Raw genomic sequence first — 17,030 nt, 5'->3', positions numbered from 1 at the left:
AGGCTGTTTATGTTCAGTCTTCACCACAGCCCCAAGTGGTAGGTTTTACTGTCGAGGGAACTGAAGCCTGAAGAGAAATGTCGCACAGCCAGTACTTCGAGCAGACTGGGTGGTCGCCCAAGGTTCCCTCCCGCCACACTGTGTGCTCACAATGTGACCCCTAAGTCTGCAGCCCTGAGGCTGCCTTGTGTTCAGTCAGTTGAGTAGCCTTCCTCCCTCCCCCCCTCCTTCCCTCCCTTCCTTCCTTTCTTTCTTCCCTGATTATATAAGGTGATCATTTGGAAAACAGAAAAATATAGTTTTGAAAAGAAAATTTATCTGTGGGGACTTCCCTGGTGGTCCAGGGGTTAAGACTCCGTGCTTCCAGTGCAAGGGGCACAGGTTCAATCCCTGGTCGAGGAACTGAGATCCCCCATGCCCTACAGCCAAAAAAACCAAAAAGTTATGTGTAATCTCACTACCTACATATCTTCATATTCCCTCTGTCTCTCTCCCTCTCTCTCTCTTTCTAAACGAAGTCAGGATCTTATTGTTCTATGTGATTTTTTTTTCCCCACTCAGCATTCTTTTGTGAGCCTTTCCCCATGTCATTGAAAGCATTTCATGACCACCATTTTTACTGGTTGCATAACATTCATTATGTAGATGTACCTCAAAGCTTTTTTTCTGAGATATAAGTTGAACATATAGAAGACTTGAAATAAAAGAGCTCTAAAAGTTGGGTTAAGAATCGCCTTGCATTGCTTAGGGGCGACCGTAGTACGAAATATACAAACTGAAGGACTACCCTGGGTGAGATTGTAGCTGAGTAGCTGAGTAGTTGTGTTTGGCTCACTGGGGAGGAGAGAGAACCACATTCCTCACCCACAGCCCAGAGTCACTGGTCAAGGTCACAGCATGGGAGCATCAGCATGGCCTCGGGGAGGGGCAGGGACGAACTTGTTTCTTGTAGCTTACACACGGAAAAGGAAGGAAAGAGTGTCAAAGGCTGACCAGGGAGATACTCTGGCCTCTTCTAGAAGGGGACAGACACGGGAAGCCAAAAACTTGAGCATTAACAGAGACAGGGCACTTGAAGGGGCCCCGAAAAATTGTGAGCTTTAGACAAGAAGACAGCAAAGAGAGAGTAGATGGGGAACTGAATGTCCCACGGTCCCTGACCACCTTGCCATGATGGGTCCATTGCCTCACTGCACAGCATCTCTCTCTGTTGGCACGTCTGCCTTGCTCCCTGGAGGGATAAGGCGATGAGTGAGGGAGTTTGAGTCACCTGTGAACTGATTTCCCGTCCTGCCGCTTCCCGCCCTCCAGCATCTCTCCCCAGCCCCGGTGAGAGCTGGGCTGGCTGCCACCTATAGCTGGCTCCTAAGCTTTTGTGTCCAGCGGTGCACACAAGGTTCCAGATGTGCTGAGGGAGGTGGGGAGGGGCTTGTTAGAGCCCCACGGAAGCAGTGGTAACCAGCTTTGTGTTCGCTGGCATGCCGATTCAGCCACTTCATTGAAAGCCCAGGACGGTACTTGGGAAATGCTCCTGTTTGGTTGTCCAAGCAGAATCCGATTTGGTCTCTCTGCTTTCGTTGATGCCACATTGGCATCTTTCATGAGCATTTCATAAACAGAGCCAAAGGGAGGCCTTTTAGGAGGTAGGGAGTGAATTACTTGTTTAGAACCTACCCCAATGAGCCAAAACCCGCGAAAGAAAGAAACAGATACAGCTGTCTGGTGGTGTCTGTGGGATGTGCTTTACCTGCTCAGGTGTCTCTCCGTGGCTAGTCTGCATCTCCCACCTCTGTCAGGACACTGTCTGTGTTATCCTCCTGAGGGTCCATACTCAGGGTGAGGGGCCCTTTCAGGTTTATTGTCTTTTGTTTAGCTTCAATCCTTGGAGAAGTTTTACCTGCTTGGGTTGGTTCCCTGTGGTGTAGGCAGTAATCTACATGCACCCGGTTTCAATTCAAAAGCTGCTGATGGGGTGAATTCATTTCCAAGGGCTGCCATAACGGATTAGCGCAAGCATTGTAGCTTCAAACAACAGAAATCTATTCTCTCTCAGTTCTGGAGGCTAGAAGTGTGAAATCAAGGTGTCATCAGGGCCCTGCTCCCCTGAAGGTTCTAGGGAGGGGTCCTTCCTCGCCTCTTGCAGCTTCTCACAGCCCCGTGTTCCCTGGCTTGTGGCTGCGTCACTCCAGTCTCTGCCTCTGCCTTCCCGTGTCCTTCTCTCTGTGTGTCTCTCTGTGTCCTCTCCTCTTCTTATATCCAGGCCTGCCCCAAATCAGTATATGAGTGCATCTTAACTAATTACATCTGCAAAGACCCTATTACCAGTTAAGGAAATTCGGAGGGTCCAGGTGGACATGAATTTGGGGGGACACTATTCAACCCCACTGCAAGGGGTTACAGTGAAAATAAGTGTCCCTCCCTCCCTGGATTCCTATAAGTATCCATGTTACCAGCTCCTTGTGCATTCTTCCAGATATTCCATGCAATTATAAACAGATTCTTATGTCAGTATAAAACTTATTTTCTCTTTTCTTCCACTCGATGATGCGTAGAGTACGCAGTGTGCTGTACTCTTAACAATTTTTCTTGAATCTCCTTCCAGCTCCCTGCACACAACGCCCCCTTGTTCCTTTCAGTGGATACGTAGAATCCTCTTGTATATTACTAGAACATATTTAGTGGTGGACATTTAGGTTGTTTTGAACAGAAATTAAAACAGCCTTATCTCCCCCAGATGCCGCCCTGCAGGTGGACACGGTGGTCCCCAATGCCACGGTGTCCGAGAAGGCGGCTTTCCAGCTAGACTGTAGCATCGTGTCTCGCTCCAGCCAGGACTCCCGCTTCGCTGTGGCCTGGTACTCCCTGAGGACTAAAGCTGGAGGGAAAAGGGGCAGCCCTGGCCTGGAAGATGGGGAGGAGGAAGGGGAGGAGGGGGAAGAAGAGGAGGAAGAGGACCCCACAGAGCGGACGGCCCTGCTGAGCGTGGGCCCAGACGCTGTCTTCGGCCCAGAGGGCAGCCCCTGGGAGGGCAGGCTTCGCTTCCAGAGGCTCTCCCCGCTACTCTACCGGCTCACAGTGCTGCAGGCAAGCCCTCGGGACACAGGCAACTACTCCTGCCGCGTGGAGGAGTGGCTGCCCAGCCCTCAGAAGGAATGGTACCGGCTGACGGAGGAAGAGTCCGCCCCCATCGGCATCCGGGTTCTGGACACAAGTGAGTTTTTCCAGTTTTCAGGGTGTGTGTGTGGGGGGGTCACTGTTGATTCCAGCTGTCCGGAAGATAAAATCAGAGCTTGATGGTGGACTACTAAGCAGTTTTCTTGCCTGTTGTGGGCATTTAGGATTTGACAAACCAGTTCATAAACTGACCCTTGATTGCCCTTGGGAAAAATAGAGAGAGGAATTAAAGTGATAATTGAAGTGATGATCTTTATAATAAGCTTGATGCTCCACCAGATTCAATTTTCGTTGGATTTCATTATACAAGTGTATTGTTAGATGTTACCTTGTTAACTCGTTAGAATAGCCAGCTTAGTCTCTTCTTAGCAAATCAGCAGCAGAAGAGGAAGAAAAAATAAAATGAAGTCTGAGTACCTCACTGCCATTCTCCCTTTTTCTCAAGTTCCTGAGTCATTTTTATTTCGGAGGGTAACTTGGAGGATTAGGTGGATTTTGCATGGTTAGTTGGGAAGACCAGCCTAGAAGGGCAGTAATGTTACAGAGCATCTGGAAAGAGCTTGGCAGCAGCTCTGTTAGCCAACAGCTATTGCTACAGAATGATCCAGAACCCAATGTTTTTATAATACCGAGGGACTCATGAACAGAGACTGGAGGAAATTCTTGCTGACCTGAATTATTAGCTCTAATGAGGAGCTCTTTTGGTTGGCCTTCTGTCAAAATGTGGAATTTATCAGACTGAAAATGGTGTTTGTTATAGTAGAATTAGCCTATGATACAGAAATTAAAAATCGGCTAAAAATTTCAACTTCTTCTCAATCACAACATTTTATCAGATCATTTTCAGTTTTGTCAGCTTTTTCTTTTCTTTGATAACCTCCTGTTTATTAAATAGAACCTTATGAAATTGAGATTTCGTTGGTCAAAAGTGTTTGATATCAGTAGTCTCATAGACCTTGGAAATCTAGTAAGTGTACGTTAAATTTTCTTAATAATACTGATGAGCAACAGCTGTGCGGTAGAAAGGACAGCCCAAAAAACCCCCCCAAAAAACCCTAAATCATACTTAGACCCCCTAATGATCTGCTGAATAACCCACTGTCCAAAAGTACAAGGGAAGGTGTTTAGACCACAATTTTTTCAGCCCACGGTGGCTGTCCAAACTTAGTAAACTTCATAGCACACAGGGATCATCCAGCAGCCTTATTTTACAGAGAAAATGCAGCCTCCCAGAGCCCAGGCTCCTGTCACAGAGCAGCAGTCCTTGATGAGGTCAGGGGTGTGAGGTTTCCTGCTCCTCTGTATCCAGGAATGACTAACACTGTGTTCTGTGCAGCCACAGATACACTGCAGACATTTGTAAGTGGTCCATAACGACTTTTTAATTGATAACATTAATCAAATGAGCATCATTTCTGGTAAAACTGCTCGCAGAAGCTGGTGGGTACAGAATGTGTTCTGTTCCAAAGAAGGACATTGGCAGCAGAACTAAGTGCAAAGGGACACGTAAAATACAACCAGGAAGGAGGTTCAGGCTGAAGTGGATTCAGCATCTTCACCACCCCAGATACAGTTGAGTTCACAATCAATAAATAACACTTTCTTGTGTGGCTTTCCGAGCAATACAACTGACTCCTAGTGGGAAATGGAGGCATGGCTTTGTTTGAACTTCCAGCTGTGTTGGAAGAGATGCGGTTGTGAAAACAAGAATACCAGGGTAGTCTGCCCTCCAGTAGTGGCAGGAGGGGAAAGACAGGGTGGATGCAGGAGTCCTGCCAAGTTGCATCCATGCAGTTGGGTGGGGTCTTCAGGAGTGAGTGAGAGTCCAGGTTCTCAGCCCTCATTGTCCTGTCACCCTCTCGGTCCTTTTCAGGTTCCACCCTGCAGTCCATCATCTGCTCCAACGACGCCCTCTTCTACTTCGTCTTCTTCTACCCTTTCCCTATCTTTGGCATCCTTATCATCACCATCCTGCTGGTGCGCTTCAAGAGCCGGAACTCCAGCAAGAACTCCGACGGGAAGAATGGGGTGCCCCTGTTGTGGATCAAGGAACCACACCTCAACTACTCCCCCACTTGCCTGGAGCCCCCTGTGCTCAGTATCCACCCAGGAGCCATAGACTAAGGGGACCCCTGGCGGTCATAAGCCACAGAGGAGCTGAGGCTCTCCCCACTGCCTCTTGCTCTGCGATCAGACAGCGGACAGCACCCGACCTCTGGGGCGCTCCCACGGAACGCGGTCGGACTTGCGAAGCGTTCGGAGTCGCCGCTCAGCCAGAGGCGGACCGCCTCTAGGTGGCAGTCTTGGTTGGTTATAGCTATTTTCGAGCAGGTGGCGCCATCCTGCCGAATTAGGTTGCTTGTTTCTGTTTTCGGTAATGTGGTGAGTAGCTCCTGGTGCCACGTCTACTCACTGGTTTATATAGCATTCTCAGATATAGATGTTACAGGGGTTCTTATTCTTTGTAAGGGACGCTTTTTCAATCCCTTTGGTTTACGCTTTTTGGATTCCGTCATGTTGTGGACAAATTACCCTTAAATACGACTGATGGCAGCAGGAAGGACGAACTTTATAGAGCAAAGGAATCTCTTCCAAGACTTTTTTTCATTTTTGCACACTTGAAAATGCCACCCATGGATCAAAGTATACCCAAACATTTTTTACTTCCTTAACGAGACTTGAAAATTATGTGTAGTGTGGGCCCAATTTGTATCTTATATTTTCCCTCAGCTGGAGTTGTTGGAACCACTTTGTAGTCAAGATGAAAGCATTGAATTTTGCTTCAAAGAACTGTATGTACAAGATAAATCCTGCATAACCCCACTAGGAGTAGATAGCGCCCAGCCTAGCCTATCTGTTGGGGAGGCAATAGGCTTCATCCCAACCTTGCCAAAAAATGAGCAGACTCTGTTGGAGAACGAGTCAGAAGCTCCAAACAGCACACACTTTGCAAGTTAAAGTGGGCAGAGGGCTGCTTTTAGCAGCTACTGACTTTCAGATTGATCAAAGTCACTGATTAGTGAAAGAAGGAACCAAGGCTGGTCGTTGGTTTGGTCTGTTCTGCAAGGGCAGTCTCTGACTGATAATTGCGAGCAGGTGGGCTTCTATTTTCAGGTGCTTTGCCAAACTCTTAAGGGAAAATGGCCAGTGAGCCTGCAGAGGGCCCAGCAGCCCCCACATACACTGTCGGGAGGCACTGGGGGCTGGCTGACAGCTAAGGTTCGTGAACGTTGGGACAGTCAGCCAGCGGTGAGGGGGGGTTTCCAGAGCCAGCCACTGTAGAACAGGGAGGAATAACTACCTCCCTGGAGATATGAAGACTAGGTTTTCCTTCTTCCTTCCAATTAGATTTTTCTCAAAGATACGGATGTCTCTCTCCTTCACCGTTTGACCTGCATCTCACTGCCATAAGAATATCTGCCCAGGTGAGGCCCAGACGCGGCCCTTTGTAATCTTTATGGATTACCTCATCTCAGCAGAAAGTGATCACATGCCTTTGTCCGTGGATTTTTTCTCTTTCCCTTTCTTAGCTCTTGTTTGTGGCTTTAGGTGATTTGGTTGTTCACTGTCATGGAAGCTTTTCATTTGAATGCCCCTTAAAGCCTGGCGAAGGCCAGTGTCACCTGTTATTTCACACTTGCTGGGCAAGATGCCGGGCTCCGGAGCATCATCGGTTGCAAGTGTTTCCTTTTGTGCACTCCATGAAGATGTCTTCCTGCCCTGGCTTTCTCAAATTTTGCTGGCCACAAGTTTCATCTCCCTTCCTTATGAACTTGCAGTTTGAATCCCAAGGGAGTTCCCACTTTGGAAAAAACCTCCAGGGATTCTGGAACTAGGTCTAACCAGAGAGATTAGTGTGAAACCCTGTTCTGGGACAGAACAGACTCCAGGGGAGCGCTATAGGATTCCAGGCCACGTGGGTACTGACCCTCATTGGCGTGTGCGGGTGTGCAGGGGGCCTGGGTGCTCGGCAGGTGCTTTGATGTGTCATAGCCAAGGGGGAAGCAAGGCAACTGCCCAACCGTCTTCTGAGGGGCTTGCATAGCCTGCCTTCTCTCCCTCCCAGATACACCAGTCCTCTCCTGTGAGACTGTGTAGGTGCGGCCGCCTGAATCCCACTGAAGCCTCATGTGCTCATCCCCATTGCTTGTGCTGCATCAATGCTGTAGAGGTTACACAGCAGGTGCAGTGTTGAGGACATAAGGCGGTCTTTGGCCCCATTTCTTCACTTCAGGGTGTGGGCTTTCAGTGGGAAATTGCTGGACCTTAATTCATAGTCAGCTCGAGAAGACGATGTACATTCCCTCTGTCTGAAAGGAAAGATGCCGGAGGGCTGGCTGGAACTGGGACACATAATGAAGATCTGAGTTTGAATTGGTTCACAGAAGAAAGAAAAGCCAGTGCTGCACATAAGTAAGTGAAGCACTTGCAGGAGATTTGAAAGGAAAAAAGAAACCGAAGCCAGTATTTTAATAACTTTTTTTTTTTTTCTGTGCGTTTTCTGTTGGGCCAGGGGATACTGTCAAAGGGTGAGCTTTTCAGCTTTCTATGAAAATCCCCAGGACCTTCTTTCTTTGGCCATTTCTATGGAAATGTGGCGTCAGATGAGTGATAATGGTGGCCTCCGGTGGCTGGGAAACCTCACTGCAAGTTGCCTACAGGAGAGACACGCAGAGGAAAACTGCCGACTGCTCTCTTGACTTATCTACATCTACGATGTTGCATTAATGAAAAACGACACTGTGCTAGGCCCGTTCCAGGACATGGATATGACCACACCCTCTTTCCCTAGGGTGTTTCTGTAGCAAGTTTTCATATTCTTTTCAAACAATGGTTTCTCTGCGTTAACTTTTGAAGAAGAAAAAAAAGAGGTAGGGTAGGCAAACTACCCATGCATGATGTAGAGAGCTGTTGATTTGTTTTTGTTTGTTTTTTTAAAGGAAAACTATTTGTAAGATGTTGCACTAAAATGTTTTATATACACTTCAGAGACCTGTAGTAAATTATGTTGAAAATATGGCTGTTTACATTGACTAGAGTCCACTGTCCTTCTTTCTCCTCGCTAATCAGCCACTCTTGTCTACGGAGCTGTGCCCTGGGGGCCTGGAGTTCTGCCCCTGACTTTGGCTTGCTAAACTCAGGGTTTGTGAATTGCGGCTTCTATTATCACGCCTCACCCCCAGTGCAAGTGGCACCTTTGTACAAGTGATAAAAACCACCCCTTTCTCAAGACACTTTACTCTCAGCTGCTGAAAATGTGCGTATATCACACATACATACATACATACACATCCACCCTGACTGTCAAGGGCAGAGTCGTGCACCGCTCAACACACAGGCCTGGAGGCCTGACAGGCCAGTTCAGAATCTAGATTTCTTTTGGGTGGGAGTGGGGTGGAGGTGGGGAGACAGGATGCAGTGAGAGGAGACTGATAGAGGAGGGGAGCAGGAACCTGGGACAGCGTTCTCCTTTGTCTTGGCAGCAAGAGCACACCATCTTCTTCAGACTCTGTCGTATTGTCCTGACAGTGAAATGCTCAGCAAGCCTTTTCCAGGATGGAGGAAAGCGCAGGAGCTGCGCATTCCCGTGCACTGAGCCCACGGAACACACCCATCTCTGTTCCCTGCACAACTCAAATGCTGGGAGGTTTTGGGGGGAGTTCACCACATCTGCAAATTGAGAAGAATAATAGAATGTTTATAGCAGCGACACGTGATTAGTCAGAACCCATCTGTAATTCTTTAAAATTCACAGAATGCAAAAGGAACTAGATGGAGGTAAAAAGCAGAAGGAGGTACTTCCTTTTCTTCTTCTTTTTAAAACTCAAGCCTTTCAAAAGCTTTAATATGTGCTTTCCTCTGCTCCCCAGCCCCACTTGCTGCATCCTTATCAACTTCTTGCAGCTGCTGGCTTGGTCGGGAGTTGAAATGTGACTGTTCATCTCTTGGGTACCCAGAATGGTTCCATGTTAAGTCTTATGTATTATTTTTGCCTAATTTTTTCCAAATGCTCTCTTTTTGCCAGGGAGCATTTTAAAAAGGGAAACAGAGTATTATGGAATAAAGATTACCCCTCCACACACACACACCCTTGGTGCAAATCCGCCCAGGGTTGATATAAATGAAGTGAATATACACTTCCATATGGGGCAAGGACGATTTTCACGTATGCAGGATTAGAATCAGTGTTTTGCTCTGTCTTTCTAGGATTCCCAAGCTTCTTGGGTGTAGTTCCAAGCTTGGCAAGAACTAGAGCCAGAGAACTAGAGTGGCATGCTGGGAAGAGCAGCAGCCCATCCACGCCACACAAGCAGACTGAACGAGACCTCCTTTTTTCCCCTTCTAGTCCATGATTCTTTACAGTGATGAGCAGATAAAACTGGACCTCTCAACACTGGTCACAGGATGTAAAATACATCCAGCCCTCCTTTGGGTGGCCAGTGCTCAGTATATGGATAGGGCCTTTTGGCCCATCTGCCTAATGCATTGCAGGTCCAGCCTTTCTGAGCCACTTTTGACTCATGAAGTCTGCTAGACCAGGCATATAAGGGCTTCTAAAAATGTTTGCTGGAAGCACAGCATTTCTCTTGATGAAAGAGCTGGCACCATTCGTTGGCCAGAGAAGCAGCCAATCGAGGAAGACCTACTAAACCATTCCTTGCCTGATACCTGGAGACCGTGACCTGGGGAATACTTCCCAGCCCAGGTGACTGGGCAGTCCTTTCCTCAGCCCTGCTCTCGAGGGGGCTGACAGCTTTTGCTGGCCAGTCCAAACAGCAGTATAGCTGCCCATCCTGTATGAAAGGGTAAGAGTGGTACTTTGGACTTACCCTGGGTTGGACTCCCAGTTCTGCACCTTACTCTGTGTCCTTGGGCAAGTCATTTACCTTCTCAGAGCCTCAGTTTCCTAATCTGTAAAAACAAGGACAGCAATAAGATTAAATTAATGCAGGTAATGCACTTAACACAGGGCTTGGCTCATAGTAAGTACTCAACAGATGTTTGCTGTTAGATCACTTCCCAGCTCAAAAACTTTGAGGGGCTCCCCAGTGTTTAAAGTTCTGATTCCATCTTACCTTTCCAAGTTAGCCCGAGTTCTTACCAGCCCAGAGCAGAGGAGAAACTTGATCGTCTCACATTTTGCGCTACACACTGTACCTGCCTTGTGTTCCCAATATCTTCAGATGATAGGGAATGTCTAAGCTCATGGTACAGAACATCAGTCCCAGAAATTTCACGGATATAGACACCTTTTACAATTTCATGGCTAATGTAAGAAATAATTTATGAATTCCTAACAGGGCAGTTCAAGTGTCTTGAGTGGAGGTCCCCACCCGAGGATGATGGTAATGACAGCAACAATAAAGCACACTTCCACCGCTTCACAACTGGCAAACATGTTGGTGTTTGTCGGGACGTCAGAGAGTCCCGTTCAAGAGTCCAGCTCATGGGAGGAGTTTCCTGCTCACATGGTAACGAAGAGTTCCCTCAACGGCAATGGCTGAGCAGGGATCATTCTGGTGCCACTGTCTGAAAGAATGGGGGCTGACCGGGAGACTGATGCCAGTAGCTGGTTCTGGGAATACAGTAGTAATTGAGTCTGGGATCAGATGGATTTGAGGGGAGAGGACTAACGAATAAGATGCGGAATTCCAAGCGCCCGCTGCAGCACGAGGGAGAGAGGTTTGGGGAGGCCAAACGGAGAGGGAGTGAGCAGCGCTGACTCCCCAGCCTGAGGGCGAGTCCACAGTAGAGATGGAGGAAGAGTGAAACAAAGAGGAAACGGAGAAAGGAGAAACCCAAGGCTGGAAATCCCAGTTCCCAGTGAGGGAGTGTTGGGGTGAGGTCCGTCTTAACGAGAAGGTGGCTGCACTTGAATGAGGAGAAGCAGGCACTTGGGGGAGGAGGATTGGGGCCGCACCAGGGGACCCCACACAGTCTAGCAGTCGTCTAGAATGTTGCCCGTTTCCTTTTGTCTTAATATTTGACGAAGCTGCCTTGTCCAGGGTCGTAGTAGCGAAGTGACTGGCAGGAAAAGCGAGGCTGCGCGACTGCGGCTGCTGGAAAGCGCTGAAGGAATAAAGCGCTTCAGAACCTCCCTGTCCCGGCACAGAGCTCTGCTGTCACCTCCAGCCGAGTGGGGCGCAGTTTTCGGGGAGCGACGGTCCGATACCCACGGCTATGGGGGCGTCTCCATCACGTTCCAAATGCCAAGGAAAAGTGCGGGACGTGCGGGAGTAACGAGGATAAACCTGGTGTGAACACGCAAGCCACTTTTGGGGGAGAGCTCCACAGAGGAGGGGGGGCGGCAGAAGAGCAGGAAGTACCCGGGGCCCAGACCGCGTTCTCGGGAGGGGAAGAAAACGCGCGCCAAGACGTCATCCGGGGCCTGGCGGGACGCGCGGGGCGGGGCGCACCGCGGGGCGGGCTCTCTCTCCGTCTGGCAGGCCGAGGCGACGCCCGGCTGGGTCCCTGTCGCGGAAGCTGGCCCGTCCGCTATGGCCGCGGGGAGCGCCGCGGGGTGGGCCGTGGGGGCCCTCGGAGTGGTCTGCCTGTTGCTCCGGTTGGGTGAGTGGAGGCCTCCCCCGGGAGCCCGCGGGGACCGGCAGCGCGGGGTGTCAGTGGCCCCGGGGCTCCAGGGTCGGGTGGACGGGCGCGGCCCGAGGCCGCTGCAAGGTGGGGTGGTGGGGTTGGCGTGGGGCACGCAGCCCGCGCGCGGGACTTGGTCGTGTCACCCACAGGTCTCCCTAGGGTGGTCAGCAGGAAACGTGGACCGCAGACTCTGAAGCCTGTTTGGGAAAAAGAAGGACGCGACTCCTTCTCGTTCACCTCCCCTAGGCTCTTTCCTCCCTCTGGGGAGCCTTCTTAACCTCCACGATCCCCGATTCCCACTCGTGTTCCTCCGGAAGGGGTGCCTTTTCAGTGCGACTCAAGTGACTAAGTTACTGCTTCCAGCCGGAGGTGCCGTAGCGCAGAACTTGAGGGGAACTTGGTTCGCCGCTTCCGCAGCGCGGGAGCTTGTCTCGGGCTGGCCTCCCTGGCCAAGGAACGCGCTCTTTGCGCGCGCGCCGGCCTCCGCGCTGGGGGTGGGCGCGCTGCGGCCAAAGCCAACTATGCCCGCGCCCGCGCGGAGGGCGGCAGTTCAGAACTGCTCTGCAGCGGGAAGGCGAGGGCCTCAATTCAGAATTCCTAAGGAGTGTCGGCTGGTCCCCTTTCCCCTCCCTTCCGGACATGAAAGGACTAACATGTGAGTGTCTAGGACTGTGTTCATCCCTTTCACGCTTCTTCAGCTAAATCGTTACGACAGCGCCATGAAATAGTTATCTTTGTCTCAATTTTTTACCTCCCCACCCTTAGCAACCTCTCCCCACACAGGCCCCTAGTTAAGTCATAACCAAACCCCTGAAGCATAGTAACAACCCCCTTAACTAGTACTTCTTTTCTTGGAATTTCCTGCCACCGGCCCCTTAGCCCACACCCCTGATGAACCTCCCCTCTCCACTCTGCGTTCAGCGTTTATTGAGTGCCTTTGGGGTGCATGCATCTGTGGCTTACAGCCTGCGGAATGGGGGGTTGAGATACGTTCAAAAGAACCTACAGTGTAAGGCACAGAAGTAAATGTTTTAAGAGAGGTAAAGTGCTGTGGGCGTGCAGGGGGAAGACAGCAACATCTTTTGTGAAATCAAATATCTTTTGTGAAGCAGAAACTTCATGGAAGGGAGGGTATTTGAACCTGGCCTCCGAGGACAGGTGGTATGTGAACATGCCGTGATGTGGGAAAAGATTCCAAGAGCAGGAGACCAGGAAAGAAAGACAGGGGAGCAGGGTGTAGAGGGTGACCTTGGGCAGTAGGGAGTCATCAGTGTCACTGCAGAGTTGCAGTGCCCACGGGAGCTTGAGGCCCCCTAGGGGAGCCCTGAATGTCCTCTTTGAGAGTTGGGATTCTCTTCTGCAGGCGAAGGAGACCTCTTTCTGGGCCTGACAGGATCAGAGCCATCCACTTAGGAAGAATTAATCTGGCAGCAGTAAAGAGAAATGATTGTAGTTGAGAGGAATTGGAGGTGGGGGACCAGGGCAGGTACCATCACAGACCCCAAAGAGCTGTGAGGGTTTCATATGCTGGTGGCTATGGGCAGGAGGGAGAGGCATATACAGAGGTTGAAGGGATAAGGTAACTCCTCCAGAGGCACAGGTCTCTCCCCGGTCCCAGAATGCACCTTTGGTCACTACTGCCTGCTCTGTGCTCTCTCTTCAACTGAAAACCCAGTTTACCCATCAAGCCACACCTCCTCTAGGAAGATCCTCTGAACTAGCTGGTTTCTCCCACCTAATTCATTTATTTATTCAGACGTCATTTCATTCTGCAAGCATGAATATCGCCTTCTCTGAATAGGCTTTGCGCTAAGGGAAACCGTGTAGGTCTGCAGTGAGCCCTTTGGGGGCCAAACCCACCTCACTAGGGAAAGCTGCCTAACAGTGATGAAGAGTATCTGCTCCCAGAGAGATACCTGGCCTCTGACCTGGCCCCGCTCCTCGCAGTTAAAACTTCTGTAAGTTACCTTACTTCTGTGTGCCTCCACACCTTTGCCTTTAAAGAGAGCGCCATTCACATGAGAGAAAGGATAATAATAATATCTGCTTAATAGGATGACTGTGAGCATCAGCCATTCAACACGCACTTATGGACTATCAACTATGTGTCAGCACTGGGAAGCTTACATTATAGTGGGGGAGAGACAGTAAGGAAATAAAGCAGTAACTATGTAGTTGTTGGGTGGTGGTGAACATTTACTAATATAGAGATTACTAGTGCAGAGGCAAGGGAAATGGAAGTGGTTAATAGTTCCTTTTAATTTTCTAAAATTCTGGAAGATTTAAAATCTTTAGAATAGTTGCCAAAATAGTAAAGTGAACACTTACACACCTTTCTTCTTGAATCACCACTTATTAACATTTTATCACATTTGGGTTACATCTCTCTATATACACCCACACCCATCCAGTTAACTTTTTTGTTGTTGTTGTTAAATCATTTGAGAATTGCAGTTCTTATGACAACTTAACCCTAAATATTTCAACATAGGTCTTTTTTTTTTTAATATTTGTTTATTTATTTTGGCTGTGCCACGTCTTAGTGGCGGCACGCGTGCAGGATCTAGTTCCCCAACCAGGGATTGAACCTGGGCCCCCGGCATTGGGAATGAGTAGTCTTACCCACTGGACCACCAGGGAACTTCCAACATAGGTTTTCTAAGAATAATATGTTTGCAGTTAAGCCCTGGCACCATTATCACAGTCAGGAAATATAGCTTGATACAATACTGTTTTCAGATAGGGTCCAGAAGCCGATCTTGGATCACACACCAGATTTGGTAGTCATTCCTCTTTAATCCCCTTAAATCTAAAAATCTAAACTGTTGCCAGCTTCTTTTTTTTTTTTTTTTTTTTTTTGCGGTACGCGGGCCTCTCACTGTTGTGGCCTCTCCCGTTGCGGAGCACAGACTCCGGACACACAGGCTCAGCGGCCATGGCTCACGGGCCCAGCCGCTCCGTGGCATGTGGGATCTTCCCGGACCGGGGCATGAACCCTTGTCCCCTGCATCGGCAGGCGGACTCTCAACCACTGCGCCACCCCGGAAGCCCAAGCCAGCTTCTTTTTTTCTTTTTCTCTTTTCTCCTTTATGGTATTGCCCTTTTTGAAGGGGTCTGGACTAGTTTTTTTTTTTTTTTTTAATAAAAATGTCCCTCGATGTTGAAGTACATGCTTAGATTCAGGTTTAAACATTCCTGGGCAGGAATTCGCACAGGTGTGCATCTCATCAGACTGCAGATGCAGTCCATTTCTCTCATTATTGGAGACGTTAATGTTGATGATTTGGTTAAGGTGAGGTCCACCAGATTTCTCCATTGTAGAGGAGAAAATACAAGCGTGTGAGTACAGATTTTGCATGCTTGGTTCCAAACCACTGGAAATATCGCAATAAAGCAAGCCATAACGAGTTTTTTGATTTCCTAGTATATTTAAAAGTGATGTTTATACTATACTGTAGTCTATTAAGTGTGCCATAGCATTATGTCTAAAAAAAATGTACATACCTTAATTAAAAGATACTTTATTGCTAAAAAATGCTAACTACCATCTGACAGTGCAGAGTTGTCACAAAACTTTAATTTGTAAAAAAACACAATATCGGGCTTCCCTGGTGGCGCAGTGGTTGAGAGTCCGCCTGCCGATGCAGGGGACACGGGTTCGTGCCCCGGTCTGGGAAGATCCCACATGCCGCGGAGCGGCTGGGCCCGTGAGCCATGGCCGCTGAGCCTGCGCGTCCGGAGCCTGTGCTCCGCAGGGGGAGAGGCCACAACAGTGAGAGGCCCGCATACCGTAAAAAAAAAAAACAAAACAATATCTACAAAGCACAGTAAAGCAAAGCACAATAAAATGGGTACGTCTGTAATACCTGATTCATTAAGTAACACTTTGAGATTGTGTGAATATCCTGTTTTCCAACAATCTTTCACCCAATGTTTCACAACCCAGTGGTGATTCTTCCCGCTAAAATGTTTGTAGATAGCAATTTTGTATCCCTATTTTGTTTATACTTTATTGACATTCTTCAGTAACAAAGAGCTTCTGCACCTCCCTTTTTAATTTTCTTTTTTTTTTTAATACTAGTAAGGACTCGTGTATTATTTAAGATGGCATTCCTGTCATTTTTCATTTTGATGCTCAGTGATTCTGTATTTGGCAAGTGAGAACCCTTCCAAGTTTCAGTGTCCTTTTGCCATGTTTCCCTCAGTTTTGAGCACTTTCCTTACTTTCTGGTGTAGAAGGGTGTTCTGGACTCATTTTGTTCTTTTCCTGACTCAGCCTTGGAATCATTAGATTCCTTTTTTCCTGTTAGTGGGGGATGGTATTTAGAAATTAAGACCTGGGTGCTAGGTGTGCTCAAGACTCTTGGAGCCATAGCTTCTAGGCCCTGTCAGTTTTCAGTGCTAGGAAATAGTTTTCACAAAGTCAGGCATTCATCTTGTTACTGCAAAAGCTAATCCAACAATTCAGTTTTTCCTTTTCCTCCATTCCATATTAGTACCTCCCTTCCCCAAGGCGTGAATTCTATTCTTAGTAGCATTAGTATATTTTCCAAATCTACATTAAACACAAACTAATTCCATAATTGCTATGCCAATACTACTCCCAAGCACAAACTTTACTAAATACAGTTCAAGATTTCTTAGCAGTTCTTTTTATTCTTTCATATATCCCACTAAATATGTATAGAACACTGTATTTTCAAGTTATTTGAATTTTTCTTCTGTGTGGTTATGTTATCAAAGTGATACATAGTTGCATTAATTTGTTTCTCTTTCTATTCAGTTTTAGGGTTTCCCCCACCTTGATTTAATTTTTAAATATGTAAACTATTAACATGGTTCAAATCAAAACCATATACAGCTGGCCTTCCATATTTGCAGATTCAACCAGCTGCAGATTAAAAATATTCAGGAAAAAAAAAATTCCAGAAAGTCCCAGAAAGCAAAACTTGAATTTGCCACATTCTGACAACTATTTAAATAACATTTACATTGTATTAGGTATTATAAGTAATCTGGAGATGATTTACAGTATATGAGAGGATGTGCATAGGTTATCTGCAAATATTATGCCATTTTATATGAAGGATTTGATCATCCTCAGATTTTTGTATCCACTGGGATCCTGGAACCAATTCCCTGTGGATACTGCGGGATGACCATAAAAAAGTATGCTCAGGGGCTTCCCTGGTGGCACAGTGGTTGAGAGTCCGCCTAATGATGCAGGGGACACGGGTTCGTGCCCCGGTCCGGGAAAATCCCAC

General features: G+C 48.0%; 2 protein-coding genes and 1 long non-coding RNA gene across 12 annotated transcripts in view; 2 read left to right on the top strand and 1 right to left on the bottom strand.

Annotated features, from left to right (window-relative positions):
* The window catches only part of IGSF3 (immunoglobulin superfamily member 3), a 99,374-nt gene extending 91,167 nt beyond the window's left edge, over positions 1-8,207 (top strand). For 4 of the 8 annotated variants that reach the window (XM_067727402.1, XM_067727400.1, XM_067727397.1 and 1 more), the window contains 3 exons: positions 2,735-3,211; positions 5,048-5,272; positions 7,450-8,207. In XM_067727402.1, coding sequence (XP_067583503.1) covers positions 2,735-3,211; positions 5,048-5,272; positions 7,450-7,541 — 794 coding nt within the window. In that variant the 3' untranslated portion in view covers positions 7,542-8,207. Of the gene's footprint in view, positions 1-2,734; positions 3,212-5,047 lie in introns of all 8 variants that reach the window. The other 4 variants (XM_067727404.1, XM_067727403.1, XM_067727399.1 and 1 more) reach the window with 3 other exon arrangements.
* LOC137219204 (uncharacterized) lies at positions 7,783-11,727 on the bottom strand. The gene is made up of 3 exons (XR_010941019.1): positions 10,509-11,727; positions 10,005-10,086; positions 7,783-8,844 (listed from the first exon to the last, which is right to left on the bottom strand). It is a non-coding gene; the product is annotated as an uncharacterized lncRNA (long non-coding RNA).
* The window catches only part of CD58 (CD58 molecule), a 47,224-nt gene continuing 41,779 nt past the window's right edge, over positions 11,586-17,030 (top strand). For all 3 annotated transcript variants that reach the window (XM_067727406.1, XM_067727408.1, XM_067727407.1), the window contains exon 1: positions 11,586-11,742. In XM_067727406.1, coding sequence (XP_067583507.1) covers positions 11,673-11,742 — 70 coding nt within the window. In that variant the 5' untranslated portion in view covers positions 11,586-11,672. The remainder of the gene's footprint in view (positions 11,743-17,030) is intronic.

This window comes from Pseudorca crassidens, chromosome 2, assembly GCF_039906515.1.
Source record: "Pseudorca crassidens isolate mPseCra1 chromosome 2, mPseCra1.hap1, whole genome shotgun sequence".
NCBI lineage: Eukaryota > Metazoa > Chordata > Mammalia > Artiodactyla > Delphinidae > Pseudorca > Pseudorca crassidens.
The sequence above is the reverse complement of the archived record's forward strand: the minus strand, read 5'-3'. Positions and strand labels throughout refer to the sequence as shown.